Source organism: Microcaecilia unicolor, chromosome 9 (assembly GCF_901765095.1).
Source record: "Microcaecilia unicolor chromosome 9, aMicUni1.1, whole genome shotgun sequence".
Taxonomy (NCBI): Eukaryota; Metazoa; Chordata; class Amphibia; order Gymnophiona; family Siphonopidae; genus Microcaecilia; species Microcaecilia unicolor.
This window is the reverse complement of record NC_044039.1, coordinates 143392670-143413223: the sequence shown is the minus strand read 5'-3', so window position 1 is coordinate 143413223 and position 20554 is coordinate 143392670. Positions and strand designations below refer to the sequence as shown.

At 44.4% G+C, this 20554-nt stretch overlaps 1 protein-coding gene across 1 annotated transcript in view; it reads left to right on the top strand.

Moving 5' to 3' along the window:
• Positions 1-20554, top strand: part of SPTBN5 (spectrin beta, non-erythrocytic 5) — a 300302-nt gene that overhangs the window by 267113 nt on the left and 12635 nt on the right. Inside the window, exons 64-71 of the mRNA XM_030213698.1 lie at positions 168-344; positions 2609-2713; positions 7827-8345; positions 11949-12020; positions 12102-12188; positions 15887-15978; positions 19003-19088; positions 19559-19622. Of these exons, the coding sequence (XP_030069558.1) occupies positions 168-344; positions 2609-2713; positions 7827-8345; positions 11949-12020; positions 12102-12188; positions 15887-15978; positions 19003-19088; positions 19559-19622 (1202 nt within the window). The remainder of the gene's footprint in view (positions 1-167; positions 345-2608; positions 2714-7826; positions 8346-11948; positions 12021-12101; positions 12189-15886; positions 15979-19002; positions 19089-19558; positions 19623-20554) is intronic.

The window sequence follows — 20554 nt, the reverse complement described above, 5'->3', positions numbered from 1 at the left end:
ATCAGCATCCATCTTCCTATAGTCCATTTCAGCTCAACTGTATCATATGTGTGATAGACCTGGACTTAAGTAGCCCTTACAGAGCTAAATACTATTAAGCTTTAGGAGGCATCACAATTGAACTAGACCATGTTTATATAATTATATTTGAAGTTTCTTTATTCCAGATTGAAGATAAGCTGTCAGAGCAGGCAGAGATGATGGAGAAAGTAGCAGACAACTGGGAGATGAGAAAGGAGTTGTATGAAAAGAACTTGGAGATCCAGGTCCTGCGGCGGGACCTTGAACAGGCAGAAGAATGGCTCATTGCACGAGAATGTTTTCTCTTGGACCCAAACTGTGGAGTAAGTTCCAGTCTGTAACACTAAGAGCGTATCAGGATTCACGACCTCCTACTTCTTCATCCTGAGTTAAGATTTGCTATTCTTTTTTTAATTAAAAAGTTTCAAGAACTCTTACAGTCAGAGTACTCAAATGTGGAATCATAGTACAGTAGATTGTGGTACCTTTGATTGGACCAACAATAAAGATGTCAGGGCACATGAGCTTTAAGGCAATCCAGGTTTCTCCTCCAGCTGTATTCTGTTACTGAGAAATTCACTTTGCAGTTCATCAATAGAAGAGCCTTTCAGATGTGAGATTGCACTGGCTTAGTATCATTGTTGCAGAGTTTCTTGGCTTAAATCGAGTTTCCTAATGGCCAGTCATCTAAAATATGTCTTAATTCAGTGTTATTTACCATCTGTATTCAGAACAGAACTGAAATAGCAGAGATTACTAAATCAGGGCTCCAGTTCTATGTAAAAGCAGAGCACACCTATGTGTTGCCAGAACATATTATGCCCTATGGTCTCCAAAAAGAGGCTCCCTTTGGTACATTGCAAACTGTTAAGATAAGAACTAGCTGTAAATCTAAAAGACTTCGATCATCTCCAACATACCCTGGCATGGGGGGAGGTTCACTTCTATCATGGTATGTGCAAAACTAACCCCTATGGAGATGTTATCCCAACAGAGAAGGGTATATATTATATACTGTGAAGGCACGCAGAGAATATGGCAGGTCAGGATGACAGTGAGAAAGATCACCTGCTTCCAGCCCACCTGAAGTGCTAGTAGTATAGTCAATCTCCTGTTTGTAAGTATTAATGCCAACCCAAAAGTTTTCAAATATTTTATTTTTGTTATATTTGTACCCTGTGCTTTCCCACTCATGGCAGGCTCAATGCGGCTTACATATTGTATACAGATACTTATTTGTACCTGGGGCAATGGAGGGTTAAGTTACTTGCCCAGAGTCACAAGGAGCTGCCTGTGCCTGAAGTGGGAATCCAACTCCATTCCTCAGTTCGCCAGGACCAAAGTCCACCACCCTAACCACTAGGCCACTCCTCCACTCCTCCACAAACAAAAGGCCTAATTTTTCCTTTATAAAATGTTTTCCCCCAAATCTACTACTTATCATTTCTATAGCGCTACTAGACGTACGCAGCCAGTGGCATTCCTAGGGGGGCTGATGCGCCCCGCCCCCCGGATGCAGCACAACCCCCCCCCCCCCCCGGCAAAAGGACACACCTCGCGAAAGAACCCCCCCGGGTGCACGCTGCTAGGGGGGTGCCGCGCGCACTTGTCCTTCCTTCGTTCCATGCTCCCTCTGCCCCGGAACAGGTTACTTCCTGTTCCAGGGCAGAGGGAGCATGGAATGAAGGAAGGACAGGCGCACGCGGCACCCCCCCAGTAGCGTGCACCCGGGGCGGACCGCACCCACCGCCCCCCTAGGAACGCCACTGTACACAGCGCTCTACACTTGAACATGAAGAGACAGTCCCTGCTCGACAGAGCTTACAATCTAATTAGGACAGACAAACAGGACAAACAAGAGATAAGGGAATATTAAAATGAGGATGATAAAGTAAGGGTTCCGAACAAGGGTTAGGAGTTAGGTCAGGTAAATCCAGTTTCAAAAATTAGCTGACCCTGCTCAGAGACCATGAGTCAGTTTCTTATATCTCTAGGAAGAAACCCAAAGCTTGGTAACAGTGAGACCCAGAATCTGTCTCAAGGCTCAGAGGAGTGGTAACAAGAGATCCGGATCAAAAAAGAAGCACTCAGTGTCTTGCAGCAACAGAAAAGAAAAACACCAAAGCAGACACTATAAGGTCCAAAGAGTCTTTATTCAAACAGTCCCGACGTGGCCACGTTTCGCCAATTAGGCTGCATCAGGGGTAAAATAAACAACTAACCAGGGACACACAATACTTAGCCCTGGTAGTAAAACTGAGCATCCAAGATGACTTCAGCAGTTTCTTACTCACAGATGCAGAAGTATTGAGCTGCTGCTCTGCCACCTTGTTAGTGGTTTATGTTTTACCCCTGATGCAGCCTAATTGGCGAAATGTGGCCATGTCAGGGCTGTTTTACCTTATAGCGTCTGCTTTAGAGATTACACTGAAATAAAACGGCATTAGATCAGCAAGCCAGCTTACTGTTGGGGGAAACTGAGGAGTACTGCTCTTCACTCACGCCTGTTACGTTAATGTGATATTAGCCACTGCAGGCACAGCCATTCTCTCTGGTTTCATCACTGTGTTTCATGTGTTTTCCTCAGAGCTCTGTGTCAGAGGTTGAGAGGCTGCTGAAGAAGCAGGAGGACTTTGAGAAGATGCTTGCAGTCCAAGAAGAGAAGTTCGCTCAGCTTGAGAGGAAAATTAAAGTGAGGATGCAAAACTGATGGGAGCTGGGGTGAACCAGAGGGAAAAGACATAGAATTATAAAGAAATAATAGTTACTATGTACTTCACACAGGGCCAGATATAAAGATTCAAAAAACCTTAATACTTGCTCCCCTCATGGTGTTAGAGCTTGCAATAAATGTTTTATTTGTACCAACCGAAGCAAAACAAAATATCCCATGTTTGGCACTCTTCTGCAATGAAAAAGGCAAAATCTCCACAAAAGTGCTGCAGATTAGTTCAGGGCCCTTTTACTAAGCCATGCTGAAAAGTGACCGGCGCTGCTTGTAGCGCGTGGGTTTACTGCGCACTGAGGCCACTGTTAGTATGACGGTAAAATGGCCACATTTCTATTTTGTTCTGTAATGGTCACACACTAATTTCTCAATTAGCGTGTGGCCATTAGCAAGGCAGCCCTTACCGCTACCTATTTACTAGGCAGTAAGGGCTTCTGCGCTAATCAGGCAGCACGCAACAATGTGCTGATGCTACCCAATTAGCACAGGGCACGCCTAACTCTCCGCCCATAAACACGCTTCCCACACAAAAAAATAGAAACTAGGTTTTAGCATGGGATTAGCATGCGCAGATCGGCACACTACCGTGGGACACGTCAGCACATCCCGCAGCAGTGCTTTTTGGTGTGCAGTAGGCACGAGCTAGTGCCTACCGTGGCTTAGTAAAAGGGCCCCTTAGTGCACAGTTTTAGAACAGCAGAAAAATTTCCTGTCAAAAAATGTGGTGCTAGACAAAAACTTAAAACAAATTTGTGCTTCCCAAAATCTGCACAAATACCATTGTGGGATTTTTGCTTAGTACTTTGATCGGATTTTTGATTTTACTGGTTGGACCCTGTGCTCTGCTTTAATAGAGTAGTCATATACAATATCTTGCAAAAGTCTTCACACCCTTGTACAGTTATCACATTCTGCTTTCTAAAAAATACAAGTCAGAAATCAAAATAGGCATTTGTTTCACTAATCAAATATATTCTGCCTTTTCAGCATGAAAGAATTAAGGGAAAGGGAAATGGGACTTGATATACCACCTTTCTGAGGTTTTGGCAACTACATTCAAAGCAGTTTAAATATATTCAGGTACTTATTTTGTACCAGGGGCAATGGAGGGTTAAGTGACTTGCCCAGAGTCACAAGGAGCTGCAGTGGGAATTGAACTCAGTTCCCCAGGATCAAAGTCCACTGCACTAACCACTAGGCTACTCCTCCACTCCACTTCTATAATTAATTATAGAAGTATTTGAAAAGTAGCTTTGAAACTAGTAGTCTTCTTTACATAAGCCTTCAAGCCCTTGTCATAGCAAACTCAAATTAGCTCTGATTCCAAAAATTGCTTTAACATGGCCTAGAGTAAGTTAAATAAGCCCATCTGTACCTGGTCACAGTAGCTGAGCTGATTTGAATACTCCAGGAAGAAGAATGAAGCAATTTCTGTGGTATGAAGTGAATTTGAAGCAAGGCAGGGTCTAAATATGCCCAGCATGAAGCGGCCTAAAGAACTCCAGAATAAAGTTCTAAAAGGTATAAATTGGGAAAAGGCTATAATATTTTAATGTGTATGAATATCCCCTGGGACACTGTCAAATTCATCACTGTCAAGTGGAAACTGTTTGGTGTAACCAAGACATTGCCTTGATCAGGCCGGCCTTCCCGCGTCAATAGCTGCAGGTTAAGGAAACCTCTGAGGTAGGTCACTGTGAGGCCTAAGGTTGCTGTAGAGGGTTTCTGACTGAGATGGGGAAAATGCTGATTGTTTAACGATTTCAATATTTTTCCACAAACACGGCTTGTGTGGGAGGGTGACAAGAAGGAAGCCACTGCTGAAGAAAAGCCATACAACATGCTACATACTATTTACAAAGAAGTTCTTGGGGACACTGTATACATGTGAGAGAAGGTTTGGGGGCTCATGAGAGCCTCCTACTATACCTGAATGTAAGTCAGCTTCAGTTACCAATGAAAAGGTGTGAACGAAGTCTAAATAAATGTTTTGGTCTCCGCACTAAGCGATGTGTGTGGCATAAAACAAACCCAGTACATCACCCTGCTAACACCATCCCTAAAGCAAAGCATGGTGGTGGCAACATTATGATGTGAGGACAGGGAGGCTTGTGAAGATTGAGGGAAAGATGAATGGTACAGTAAACTAGCAGATCCTGAAGGAGAACCTCCTCTAATCTGCATAGAGCTGGGCCTGGGTAGAAGATTCACCTTTGATGAAGACAGTGACAGATGCTAAGAACGAGCAAAAGTAACAATGGGGTGGCTCAGCAAGAAGAAATTGTATGTACTCGAATGACACAGCCAAAGCCCAGACCTGAATCCAATTGAAAACCTTTGACAAGACTTGAAGACTGCAATCCACAGATGATCTCCAGCTACCTTGAAAGAGCTTGAGCTATTCTGCCAAAAGTAACGGACAAAAGCTGCACCATCCCACTATGCTAAACTGAAAGGTACTTATCCTAATTAACTCATGCAAAAGAGGCTTCCACCAAGTACTGAGTCAAGGGGCATGAAGATTTATGCAACCAAGATTTTGTTTTGTTTCTTATTAGCTATTTTTGAATATTTCTATATTTGCTCTTTCATATTCAAAGTATAGAACAGATTTTGTAGACGAGTAAATGTAACTCATACTTTAATGCATTTTGAATGTGAAAAATGTACAAAGACTTATACAAGGCACTAGAAATGGGAGCTTCCTGTGAATACCATCTTTTATTGTCATAGTTCACAAACATTATGACGAGTGCAAGATGGCAGTGACCAGAAGGCTATTGATTGGGAATAAAAATTTGGGTGTTAGTGGTCTAGTAATTTTCTGGTTCGTGTATGGTATTGAACCATTGAAGGGTGATGAATTAGTGTTTTTATACAAGCTCTAGGAATGTTTTATATGTTATAAATCTCTTTTTCCATATTCCTCTCAAATTTCCCATTATTTTCTCTCAGTATGGCATTCCTGATTGCTTACAGAATCCATAGGAAAAACAGGAAAAAAACCTCTAAGAGGAAAAAAGATGTAACACAGAGTAGAGGATGACTCGCAATTCTCAAGACAGGAGTAGCAGTAGAAAAGTCTTTAAGAAGGCACCAAAGGTTCAAAGGCTGAAAAAAGAAATGGCTATGCAGTAAGATTGAACTTACCGCATGGCCGTGCGGGGGGGGGGGGGGGGGGGCACTGGGGTGGAACTTGGTACTTCCAAATTGGTGTGCGTTGGGTCCATGTGTGAGGATTTACACCAACTGAAACCTAGTGTAAATCCCCACACCTAAATTAGGCACGGATCCCCAAATTCTTGGAATGCCCATGCCCCACCCATGACCACACCTCCTTTCAAATCCACGCACTAGAATTTACTCATGTCTCTTTATAGAATACACCTAGCAAGATGTGTATGTAAATTCTAATTATTAATTAGCGCCAATAATTGATTATTAACGCTTAATTATTGATGTAAATCGGTTCATTGTTCAATTAAATTGGGCACGGAAATTGGGCACATGCCCAAATTTCTGCACAATTTTGAGCACCATATATAGAATCCGGGGGCTACAGGATTATTTTATAATGGGTCACCAGTGTAGGGAATCCAAGTAGGCACCTGTTTTGCGACTGTTTTTTAAAAGACACGTAGGCTTGTGTGGGCTTGATATTCAAAGTGAATTAACCAGTTAAGAGATGCTTTTATCTAGTTCACGTGCACTGACCAGGCCGTGGGGGAATATTCAGTGGCGCATACCTGGATAATGCTGCTGAGTATCCCCTCTAACCACTAAAGCTGAAACTGGATATTGTGTGTGCGGTTCAGTGCGCAGTCAGCACCAAACCAAATAAGTACCTATATTCAGCCCTTAACTAGTTAAGGGGCCCTTTTACTAAACTGCAGTAAAAAGTGGTCTGCGCTAGTATGAGTGCGTGATATTGGCACGCACTGGGCTATTTTTTACCATGACTGGGAAAAAGGCCTTTTTTAATGGGGCAGTAAATTGCTGTATGCTAATATTAAAAGTAGCGTGAGGCTATTCACTGCCTGAGCCCTTACCTCCACCCATTGACTTGGCGATAAGGGCTCATGCACTACTCGTGCAGTAAGCAGGCAGCACGCGCCAGTGTGGCTGCGCTGCCAATTACCACCAGGAATGCCTCGCCACAGTAGAAAATAGAAAAATATTTTCTACCGCGGGAATCAGCACACACCAACTTCAAAATTACCACCGGGCACCCACGCTACCCCGGTGGTAGTGTCAATTTGGCATGCACTGCACATGCAGTGTCCCTACTGCTACTTACTAAAAGGGCCCCTAAGTTAACTGACCACATAGGACCAAATAAATAGCAGTCCTATGTATGGCCAGTTTAACTTAACTGTTTAAGGACTGAATATCAGCACATATCCAGTTAAGTGTTGGCCATCCACACATACCCGAATATTTAATGTCAGTACTCAGACATGGCTGGACATTGAATATCCAAGCATAATTTTGGCAGTGGCAGTCAGTATTTTAAAAAAACATTGACCGCCACTGGCTGAATATTGATCTCCAGTGAGTCTATAAAATGTTCTCACAAAAATACAGCAATCATGGGTGAAAGAACCTGTGTACATTTATAGATTTGCTATAAATTTACGCATCTGCTCACTTGTGTGCACATATTTTATTTAAAAAACTGTATGCACATTGTGACTCAGCCCACACTCCACCAAACTGCTCCCCCAAACACACCTACTCTCAGGTAAGGTAAAAGTAGGCATGAATTTATTTATTTATTTATTTTATTGTATTTGTATCCCATATTTTCCCACCTATTTGCAGGCTCGATGTGGCTGAATATTATCCACACTTACTTTATACATACATAACTCCAGTGCATAAAACAGGGTTTACCCGTAAAAAAAAAATGGAAAATTTACCTCATATTGGCTATATCCACCGATGTGGCTGCTTCTAAAATCACCACCAAAGCATTTAGATATGCACAGGTCCATATCATAAAGGTCCACAGACACTCTTAAAGCATAATTCAATACATTGCAATTTGATGTCTATGACCTTCATATCTTAATTACAGAGTGAAAAGAAACTGCTGACACAGAATGAGACAGGAGAGAGGGGGTTAAAAGAACTAACAACGTTCATCAGGATCCCCTCACTGAAAAGAAAATCGTCGGACAGGAAAGCACCACTTTCAAGACTACAAGATTGGAGCAGCTTTGGGAAGTTCACCTCACCCAACCTCATGTTGAGGAGTCCCTCTGAAATGGTCTCATTGGTTGAAAAGCCCGCTGAAAATGAGATTCCCAGAGTACCACAATCTCCAACTACAGTGGAGCTGACTGGCTCACAGCAGGTTACATCTCTGGAAAACCCAGTGAACTTGGCATCTTCATTAACATCCAAGCTGATAGTCAGCAGTATGGAAGATCCATGTCCCAGTGATATTGTGTTGACCTCAGAGAAGAATGATGTCCCTTCCTATGACTTGGAAAAGGCTATATTAAAACCCTTATCTGATTTCCATGACAGTTCTTTAGAGGTCTCTTTGAAGTCTCCCAGATCATCATCCTTCTCCTTTAACAACACAGTATTGGTAAGTTTTGATCTTCTTCATAAGCTGTAGGACCTACAGCTCTGCCACATGTGTCCCAAATAGCCTATGAGTTAATATCACATTGAGACAGGAAGATATACAAGAGTTGTGGGAGAATTTGATAAGAATTACTGGCCCAGCATTCAGCAGTACTTATCTCAATAGCAGTATCTACTTTCCAAATAAGAACCCCTGATCAGGATATCCAGCGGCACTACACAGAGAGTTCCATTATATATACCCACAGATCAGATAAATACCCCCAACTGGGAGATCTAGCGGCACTATACAGAAAGTTCCATTAAATATTCTTATAGACCAGATAAGCAACCCCTGACCAGGATATCCAGCAGCACTACACAGAGAGTTCCATTAAATACTCATTCAGACCAGATAGTGCCCCTGACTGGGAGATCTAGCTGCATTGTATGTAGAATACCATTGAATATCCTTAGAACCCCAGGTCCTCGGTGCTTAAGGGGGTGGTGTAAGAGCCCACATCCCTTGGAGTAGAGAACAGGACTGGTCATTAGCTTTTCAGTGCCTAGTATTTTTTTTATTTTTATTTTTGTTACATTTGTACCCTGCGCTTTCCCACTCATGGCAGGCTCAATGCGGCTTAAATGGGGCAATGGAGGGTTAAGTGACATGCCCAGAGTCACAAGGAGCTGCCTGTGCCTGAAGTGGGAATCGAACTCAGTTCCTCAGTTCCCCAGGACCAAAGTCCACCACCCTAACCACTAGGCCACTCCTCCAGCCTAGGGCCTTGCCTATAATAAAAAGGATCCGAGACAATCTGCAGATATAGCACCTTTCAGCATCAGTAGTCCTTGTTCACTGTAGCTTGCTCAGGGTGAATTTCTTACTACTGGTCAAATGGTCTCTCCCATTACTCCCATATTACTCGTTCTTGGGAAAAGATAATACCTTTGTTATTCCGTTCAAATGATACTCTTTCTGACATAGACAAACAAGTAAACACAGTACTTGAATTCCCAGGTTATAAAAATGAGCTCAAGAGTCCCTTTCAGAGACTTCTAGCTCTTATGCAAATCAGTTTCCTCTCTTAGGAAATACTGGCACATCATCTGGCGGTTTCTCTTGCCAGCTTCAACAAAATCCAGACTGACTCCTTCTAGGTAGGTATTAGGAGCTCAGCCTCCTCACCCTTGACAAGACAAAATTCAACATGACTTACTTTCCTGTCCACCACTCCCATCCAGTACCAGAGACCTCTGGGGCAGCCTCCATTGTCTTTCTGGGTTTTCCTTCCCTGCTACTCTGCCTCTCTATCCAGGCTCAGGACAGAAATGGGAAAGTGGATGGGGGTGGGGGGAAGCCACATGCTTGAAGGACAAGGCATTTCTCAGTAGACAAAAGAGAATGCATTTGGAAATGCTCACATACGGTTACCATATTTGCTATGACAAAAAAAGAGGACACCAGTAGCCATGTCCCCTCCCCACACCACCACACCCCTTCCCTTCTCCACCCCAACATCCTCTATCACGCCCCCTTCACACTCCCATGCCACACAGTCACCTTGACAACCCCCCCCCCCAAAGAAAGCCATCCTCCCAATCTTTTTCCAGCCTCCCTCCACCCACCTTTTTTTTACAGCTCCTCTACCCTCTACCCACATTCCACATCCCCTCCTCTTCCTTACCTTATCGTGCCATGGTGGTCTAGTGACCTCTTCGAGGCAGGAAAGAACCCCACTCTTTCCTACCCGGCGCTGCCGCTGCCGGTTCAAAATGGCTACCGACACTTCAAGAGGTGACCTCGCAAGACTTCTGGAAGTCTCACAAGGCTGCCACTTGAAGTCTCGCCATTTTGAAACTGTGCTGGTAGCAAGCAGGGTACTTACTTGTCCTCTTTTTGAGGACAGTGTAGGACATCCGGGTGGGAGATTCCAGCCTGCTCGTTTGTCCGCAAACCTGGACAAACGAGCAGGTTGGAAAAACCCACCCATACATCCCACAGTGTCCTCAAAAAGAGGACATGTCCTTGTAAAACCGGACATATGGTACCCCTATGCTCACATCCTTGAAAATACCCTCCAATGAAGTTTGAAGGTGGGCTGTGTCATTCACACACACTGGTCAGCAGTGTCGTGACCCTGCTTGGGAAAATATTTCCTTCAGCTCATTAGAATCCAAAGTGGTCCTACCTTAAAAATTAATAAAGACCACTGGCCTACTGGATCCCAGCCGTAAGTGCAGGGCGTGGGGAGTGAGAGATCAGTTCTTGATAAAGACCGTATGGTGTTGATAAAGAGGATTGGATATTGGGAAAACAGATCAGGGGCTGGACTGCATTTGCACTAATTGAGACCAGAGTACCACACAGTAATGAATATTTTAACACAGGAACTGCAAAATACATGTTGGGCCACCCCCAATAGCTGCTGCATTAGATTTACACTTATCGCACGTTCATTTTTTGTGTTACGGTGCAGTAACTAGAAAATCTAATGCACTTTAGTAAAAGAGCCCTTTAGTCTTGGCCTCTCTGGTTTGATTATAATTTAGTGTAGGTTGAATGTTCCTATCTTAGTTTCTTTTGTACTTAGCAAATTTGTTTTACTGGCGTTTTGAATAACAATGTACCAGCCGATATTCAGTCCGTGGCAGTCAGCAGTTTATAAGCCACTGACAGCCAGGGGCGGACTGACCATTTGGACAACCAGGCAGTGCCTAAGGGCCCAGAGGCTCTAGGGGGCCCAGAGGCTCTCTCCCGGATGCCCAGCATGCTGCTGGTGATATAGTGGCCTCAGCAGGGGGGAACATGTTCTTTCCTGCCCAGCCCGCTGGGCTGCCGCTATTCCCCCCCTCTCCCGCCCAGCACCACCATATTTTAAAAATGTGGCCGAGACTGTTGAGACCACCGTGGGAAGCCTCAGCTGCCATTTTGAAAACACAGTGGCACCGTCAGGTGAGGGAATAGCGGCAGCGCAGTGGGCAGGAAAGAACATGCCACCAGACTACCAGGACCTCTCAAGTAGGACCGGGGTAGCGGGGGTATCAGCTGCGGCAGCAAGGGGGTGTCAGGCAGCGGCCGGGCAGGGAGCCCAGACCACTTTTAGTTCCCGGGGACTCAGTCCACCCTCAGTCCACCTCTGTTGACAGCTGTGGGCTGAATTAAACCCAGATATTCAATACTGGGCTGTATTTGGGCTCCAGCATAGAATATCCATGTCAGCACAGACACCCGGAAGTTTCTCCTACACCGGCCAATTTTTAAGCCAGCACAAAAGTAGTTCAGCAGATAAAGGACAGCCTTTGTGCTATCCTAACTTTATCCAATTACTTACCCAGTTGGCAAACTGAACATCTCTACTAACCGGGTAAACCCTTGCTTCACCCTGACTCCGCTCCTGGACCGCCCTGACTCTGCCCAGACAGTGCCACAGTGATCAGAGTAGCTTTTCAGTGGCACTACCTATTTAATTGCTGCTGAATACCCCATCCCAGCCCATTCAGCGTGGTTTAATTAAAGTCGCTGCTTGATAGAGCAACATTTTCTTGAATACTTTCTTCAGATTTCTTTATAATATCATTTTCTCAGAGTTTTCATTCTGACTTGCCTCTCTCTGCTTTTCAGGTTTCCCCGGCAGCTCAGCCCCTGACAGGTTATCTTGAACGACAACTGAAGCGCCTTCCAGGAGGACAGAAGGTCAGGGAGAAATGATGCATTTATCAAGCAGCTTCCTTTCTCGCTATATAAACAGTTAAATAATTTCTTTTTTTAATGTAGGTGAACAAAAGTTCCTGGTACTCCTATTATGTGACTCTCAGGGGACAGACTCTGAGCTTCTACAAAGACAGGAAGGATGCTTCTCAGGTATGAGAGAGTGCACTCTAGTACCATGTGAAGAGACAATTATGAATTTCCTAAACCACTCAGGTTTGAGAAGAGTCAGGCACCAGTTACATGTGTAAAAAGCTGAGTTACATGTCAGTCAGCAACTTGTATAAGTAGTGATTTTAGTGGCACACACAGTTAAAGGAAGCGTTACTAGGCATGTTTTGGACAGTTCTTGAAAATATATTTGTGTTCTGTACTGTGCAACTTGTACTTGTAACCCAGGTCTCACCGCCTCCAGCACAGTGTCCTGGGGCACCAACTAGCTCTTGGGGTCAAGCACCCCTTAACCCGGGCCACAAAACATCTCTCAGTCACACATACAGTTCAGACTGTCTTACTTGAGCTTGGGCATAAGCTGGGGCAGAACTTTCTCCGGTAGGCCGTAGGATGTTGAGTTGAGCTTTACCTGAGTGTTCTTGATCAGTCTGGGAGCAAGCACTTCAGTTTCACTTCCAAGAATACTCTCCAGAGCAAATACTGTATTTTAAACAAGTAAACTTTACTAACTTCTACAACAGGCAGTTCAGATCCTCTTGGAAACAAACAGGGCTACTGAGGCAGGACTGGAACACGCCTCTCCTCCCCCCTCCCCCGGTCCGCTGTGCGCCCTCCCCCCGCTCCCGCCCCTTTCTGTCTCACTGCTGTGCTGCTCCCTCGCTCTGTCCTTTCCTGGTCCAGTGCTCCTGTGTACCGGGAGTCAGGACCCAGATGATTGCATTAACATGATATCATGTTAATGTAATCATCCAGGTCCTGAGTGGCACGCAGGAGAGGACAGACCCAGAAGCAGGTAGAAAAATGATTGCTGGCGCCAAGCCCGGACCCCGGACCCCCCCTTGGAGACCGGGCCCAGGGAATGTTGCCCCCCCTGGGGGTGGGGGATATTCCAGCAGCCTATTTTACAAAGCACAGAGGTGCCTGGGTTGCCTTTATAAGAGAGGCACATTTTGGCATTTTTTGTTACAAGTGTCCTGTTATAAAATAATGTATAACAGAACACCTAGACAAGAAAGACACATTAGCACATACATTGCATTGATTTTATAACATAAAGTCCACCATCTGCAAGAAGATCTCTCTGTTTTAATATTTTGTTTATATCGAGGAAAAGACTTCAGACACTCGGTTCCTACTGTTGCTAATCTTCATAGCTCAGCAGACCGCTTTGCTCAGCATACTTGCAGATGGTGGACTTTATATTTTCCTGATTTAGGCAAGTACCAGGTATACTGTTAAGGATTGATTTTATAAGAGCAATAGATGTGCTTATGACCTTTATAAAATTAGCCCAGGGAAAGTAGAGGCACAGATTTCCTCCTGCTCCACGGCAGTGTCATTGTGTGTATGTTTGTACTGGGAAGAATAGCTGCATTTGCTTGTTATTTTATAACATATGTGCATAAGTGTCAGTCCCGTCCCCACTTCACCTATTGTGAGGAATCAGAGATGCCAAGGGTGAACCATCCCATAGAGTGAGATTGAAGGCCAAAGAGTGAGATTTTTCAGACAGTACATCCAGGATATAAATCTAGATAAATTTAAGTGTAGAATTGTTTTGCAAATGAATCAAGGCAGCATTTATTTATTTTATTGGGATTTATTAACCGCCTTTATGAAGAGATTCACTCACCCACGGCAGTGTACAGCAGGTACAGTTTAACATAAAACTTACAGTTCTGTTAACAGCATAACAATAGTAAAATGAGCAAGAATAAACATAAATACATAAATGAGGTAAGCTTGAAAACAGTAAATTGAAACCTAATAATAGAACTACCGTGAAACAGTATTAAAAATATACACAGTTAACAGCACTGAAATTCAAATATCAGAGATATAATAGTTAGCATAATACTAATAATACACCTAATAAGCATGCATTAGAACATTCAACTAACATAGATATGATGCTAAAGGTTTTCTAGAATATGGCTTACCATATAGCTGAAGGACCAAGAGCACATATGTAATGGGAACAAGATGCGTGGTACAAGTCTCAAGTATACGTAGCCCCTCTGGGAGTAAATTCCACAGCGTGGGGGCTGGCGGGTATCACATCATACAATTTCTTTTGATAAGGGCACAGATAGTGATGATCCTTTGGAGCCTCTGAAAGAATACAATTTAGGGAGCAATTTAGGTACATTTGTTTGAGCTGAAAAATCTCTTCCACCCAGTAGTTAAAAGTATGTACGTCGGTTTCCAAACACATGTACTTGCAGTAAAGGGAAAAGGGACAGGACAATGGGAAGCAGTAGCCAGAAAGGTGTGCTCAGATTTCTTCTTACTGGTTGGATCACTTGGTTTACTTCTCTAAGGCTTCCCTCTCGTGAAAGCAGTGATCAAGATCAGTGCATTGGTACTGAAGCTCTGATGAGTGAGAAATAGGGCTCAAAGAGTGTGAGAGTGAGAAAGCTTTCAAATTAGTGTGACACAGTCCTAATGAATGAGGCTTGGCAAATCTGGGGAACACAAGACCATGTACTGAAACTCATTATGAGGCCCCATCCTTCCCACCCCTGCTGGCATCAGTATTTTTCCTTTCTTTTCTCCCTGCTCCTGGCATTTCCACATTCTCTTTCCTAGTCTCCCAGTAAACAAAATGAATCAGGCAAGCCATGCTCCTTACCTGCTTGTGCCGACTTCCTCCTAAGTCAAAAACACATGGGTCCCCCTAGTCTCACAAGACCTGGTGGCCTTGCACTGTTCTAAATTCAGATGGAAACAAGTAGAGGAAAAGAGAGCAGCAGGAATGACAACCAATTCCCCTTGCCGGCAGGGGACCCAAAGAACGGCAGTGGCCCACTTCCATCTTCAGAGACGCCAAGTTACCCAGTTCCAGGCTGGAAATTTTGGGACAGTGCTGGATTTCTCACCACTCAGTCCTGGTGTATTATTGGACTTGTAACTGCTGATTTCATTGGGTAGGATCAGGCACCATAAATCCTACACTATTTGGGGATGTAAGTTTAAAACCAAGACTGGCCAAAAAGTCTCCAGATTGGAACTGGGTAACTTGGCATCTCTGCATCTTTTCTCTGCAGGTGACTGTGAGCTAGGGAGTGAAGGACATGCTGGTCTGGGGACAGGAAGTTGTGGGACACTAAGCCCAAGATGGTGAGCGGATGCAGGGCCTCATGTGCTCATAGCTGACAACATCCCTGCTAAGGGCAGCAGCAGAGGGAATAGAGTTTGTGGTCAGAATGGGGCTGTATGCAAAAGCAAAAAGTTCCCATCCTTACATATGGCTGGCCTTGCCCACACTGCAGGAAGAGGGGGAGAAGGGGAAAAGCATGCACATAAACTGCATTTCCAAATCTTTGAGCCTATCTACAGCAAAAGCAGGTGCAAATGACCGCACAAACTTTCACTTCCACATTTCCCAAGGGTACAAAGTGTTTGTGTACTTTCCCTTTGAGATTTGTTGAGTCTCATCCAGAGCACCTCTGGTAAATGGTGCAAGTAAAAGGTCTAAGAAATGAAATGAAACAATGAGTAAAATCTATCTGCAATATTTGTTTCAATTGTCCTCTAACCGATCACATGATTTCAGTCATGCATGGATGCAAACGGCAGAGAGACAGCGGTCAGGAACAGTGAATGTGTAATTAATTAGCATTAGCACTTCATGTCTGACAGAGAATTTGAGTAACACATTTTCCATTTATTTTTAGAATACAACAGATGTTCCTCATGTGACTATTACAAATGCCACATGTGAGAGGCTGATAGGCTCTGGTAGTGAAGAGAACACCTTCAGTTTAAGGTAATGAAGAAAAATACAGTGTTCTTGAGTATGTTTATAGCTTCTAAGCATTTAAAGATGAACTCTATAATTGGGCATCCGCATTTACATGCCATTTACACATGCGTATAAATATCGCACTTTCACAAGTAAATTTACGCTTACAGGATTAGTAGCAGTGAAGCAACTAAGCGCTCTTCTGTAAAGGTGCATAGCCACACATGCAGGTGGCATAGCAGGCAAATGCAAGGGGGCATTCATAATGGTGGAGTATGAAAGGCTCCAAAAAACAAGTAGGCAAGCGGTCTGCTAATTCCCAAAGGAGAGAAATTGTGGAAGCAGACACGGTTAATAGTAGGTAAAAATGTAGATAACATGTATTAAGTGGTTGAATTAAAATAATGCCTGACAGCCCTGAATGGGCTGCGTCAGGGGCACAAACTTAACTGTAAGAACAAAATATAAATAATGAATAACAAACCATTAAAACATTTTTAAAAATAGTACAAATACATACAAATAATCCAATATACATAATAAATAAATACTAAATCATGAAACACATGAAAATGGACATAGTGACTTACTATGTGGGTGACTTACTTACTGGGTGGTGGATATGTGGAATGCCCTCACGTGGGAGGTGGTGGAGATGAAAACAATAATGGAATTCAAACATGCGTGGGATAAACACAAAGGAATCCGGTTTAGAAGGAATGGTTCCATGGAATCTTAGCGGAGATTGGGTGGCGACGCCGGTACTTGAGGAAACAAAACGGGAGCTGGGCAGACTTCTACGGTCTACCCCCTGATCGTGAGTGAATAGATAGGGATGGGCTGGAGTGTAAATTTTAAGGGGCTTCGACGTTAGCTTCAGAACTTAGTACAAGAAGAGTGCTGGGCAGACTACTACGGTCTGTGCCCTGAGAAAAACAAGGACAAATCATTCTCGGGTATACATATAAAGTAACACATACCATGTAAAATGAGTTTATCTTATTGGGCAGACTGGATAGACCATACAGGTCTTTATCTGCCATCATTTACTATGTTACTATCAGGCTTATTTTCAAAAGAGAAGGGCGCCCATCTTTCGACACAAATCAGGAGATGGGCATCCTTCTCCCAGGGTCGCCCAAATTGGCATAATCAAAAGTCGATTTTGGGCATCCTCAACTGCTTTCCGTCACGGGGATGACCAAAGTTCACGGGGGCGTGTCGGAAGTGTAGTGAAGGCGGGACTGGGGCATGCCTAACACGTGGGCGTCCTCGACCGATAATGGAAAAAAAGAAGGGCATCCCTGACAAACACTTGGACGACTTTACCTGGTCCTTTTTTTCTTACGACCAAGCCACAAAAATGTGCCCTAAATGAACAGATTACCACCGGAGGGAATCGGGGATGACCTCCCCTTACTCCCCCAGTGGTCACTAACCCCTCCCACCCTCAAAAACATTTTTTCAAATATTTTTTCCAGCCTCTATGCCAGCCTCAAATATCATACCCAGCTCCATGACAGCAGTATACAGGTCTCTGGAGCAGTTTTAGTGGGTACTGCAGTGCACTTCAGGCAGGCGGAACTAGCCCATCCCCCCCCACACCTGTTACACTTGCGGTGGTAAATGTGAGCCCTTCAAAACCCACCTGACCCACTGTACCCACATCTAGGTGCCCCCTTTCACCCATAAGGGCTATGGTAGTGGTGTACAGTTGTGGGGAGTGGGTTTTGGGGGGGGTTGGGGGGCTCAGCACACAAGGTAAGGGAGCTATGCACCTGGGAGCAATTTATGAAGTCCACTGCAGTGCCCCCTAGGGTGCCCGGTTTGTGTCTTGGCATGTCAGGGGGACCAATGCACTATGAATGCTGGCTCCTCCCACGACCAAATGGCTTGGATTTGGTCGTTTCTGAGATGGGTGTCCTCGGTTTCGATTATTGTCGAAAATCGGGGACGACCATCTCTAAGGTTGACCTAAATTTCATGATTTGGGCATCCCCAACCGTATTATTGAAACGAAACCACTTCCTCTCATGTCCCAAGTTAGCCACATGGTTCAAGATGGACGCCCATCTTGTTTCGATAATATGGGTTTCCCCGCCCCTTCACCGGGACATCCTGCAAGGATGTCCTCAGAAAAACTTGGGCGCCCCTTTTGATTATGCCCCTCCACGTTACTAAAACTACATACCAAGTATGTAGGAAACAGAATGGAATGTGGAGGAGTGGCCTAGTGGTTAGAGCACCGGTCTTGCAATGCAGAAGTGGCCGGTTCAAATCCCACTGCTGTTCCTTGTGATCTTGGACAAGTCACTTTAACCCTCCATACAAACTTAGATTGTGAGCCCTCCTGGGACACAGAAATATCCAGTGTACCTGAATGTAACTCACCTTGAGCTACTACTGAAAAAGGTGTGAGCAAAATCTAAATAAATAAATAAATACCCTGGTAGTGTAATACATCACCATAAGGCTTTACTGTGGGTGATATAAAAATCATAATGAATAAGACTGGAGTGTGGGATGGGCCTGGGTAGTGCTGCCATGTATATGCACAACTTAAAGAATATGGCAAGTTAAATTCTAGGCTCTCTGATGCCAGGTTAAGCTAGTATTCGATAATGGAATCTGAGAGCCCAGATGCCATCATAGAATAGGCTCTCACCATGTAGCATCGGGGGTGGGGGTCTAAATGCAGACACCCACTTATAGAATTGCCCCCTTGCCTCTCCCAGCTGGAGATAATCCGACGAGTGCTAACCCAGGGAGCCCATGCTCATCTTTGCAGCTCTGAAAGAGTGCTGTATTGTCTGCAGGAGCTCACATTGTGTTACTGACCACATCAACCCTAAAAAATGCACACTGCCATGTTGATTCTCAGTGACTCACACTCATGTTCTCTGAGTGTTCCATGACTGAATCCAGCTGTCTTTACCCTCTGTGTGGTCCCATGTTTACCCTTCATGGCAGGAGTTGCCATTAGAACAGCTCATACAAATGAGCAGAGCAGCTGAGCTGACTCTCGTGCTGTTTCCTCTGCTCTTCCAGGCTGAGTGATGGTGCAGAGTATCTCTTTTCAGCCCCTTCTGCACAGAAGATGGAAGTGTGGATCCAGGCACTTCAGAACAATAAAGGTAAGCTTTCTATAACTATTTGCAGACCCACGTGAGCAAGGGCTTTTAGTTTAAAATAACAGATTATTTCTTCACTGTAACAGAGAATGTAAGCTTAGCTCACACGTAAGAATCTTCCAGTGTCGTCATTCTGGTAATAAATGTTTAGTTTTTTGGAGTTATGGCATTTAGGTTTTCATTTAGAGTTCTCCTTTCTGGATCTTAATTCAGTTTTCTAAGTCAGGTGATTCTGGTGGTTTCAACTTCATCGCTTCCACGTAATAACACACAGTAGAGGTTATTTTCTGTATCCTCTGGTCAGGTGCAGTGTAGTAGCATGCCCATACTGAACTGTGCAGATAGAGGGGAAGTTTGGATCAACTCATGTACTGGGACTTGCAACTCCTATGCAGTGTCTCATGGAGACAACACAGCATCAGAATATCCCGGCTCCCTTCTGCACTGACTCTACTTTCCTTGATGCCCCCCAGATCTCGATAATCGGCATGATTTTAAGGATCAGACTGAGATCTTGAAGACCCAGGAAACTTCAAGGTAAGATTGGCCCGGAGCTGGAGCATTTGCTAATTCTCTGCAGCAGCAGGACCAGATGAAGCTTATCATTGTAACAAGTTATGATGTTTCAGTACATTACAGTACATTACCTCTCAATGTTGACTCCATACTTAGTGCTCTATATTTTCTGGTGTATATTTCTTCTCTGTAGACTGGGAATATGGTTTATGATATCACTACTTGTACACTTTGAGGGACCTATCTAGCCTATTCTGTAAAGGAAAGAAGGCATTACTCTCCCTTATAGATTTACCCCCAAATTCTGTAAGTGGCGCTCAAAATTACACACATGCCCAATTTGTGTATACAATGTAATTGCGTAATGACCCAATTAGCACCAATAATTGGGCACTAACAATTATTGGTGCTAATTGGCAGCAATTTGAATTTACGCAATCATCTTGCTAGGCTCTATTCTGTAAAGATGTGAGTGTAAATTCTGTATCGTGCAACTGAAAAGGGGTTGTGGTCAGGGGAGGGGCATGGGCGGGTCAGGGCATTCACTAAGATGTGTGCAATATTATAGACTACGGGAGATCTGCAGGGCCACCGAGAGACTGAACCGGGGCAGGTCCACCCCCCCCCCCCCCACCCCACCGGATCGCTGCCGTCCTCCTCTACAATCGTCGCCACTGTCGCAATTGAAATACCTTGTTGGCTGGTGGGGATCCCGAGGCCCCGCCAGCAGAAGACATCTTCCTCCAGCACTGCTCTTCTGCCGATTGCCTGCCCCTGCAGCTGCTTTTTCTCTCAGGGCATGCTCAGTTTCAAAACTGAGCATGTGCGCCTGAGAGGAATAGCAGCCACTCAGCTAGGCAGAAGAGCAATGCTGGAGGAAGACCTGCAGTGTCTGCTCCTCAGGGTCCTCCCCAGCCTCTAAGGGGGGCCCGGCCACGGCACTGGAGTTTTCT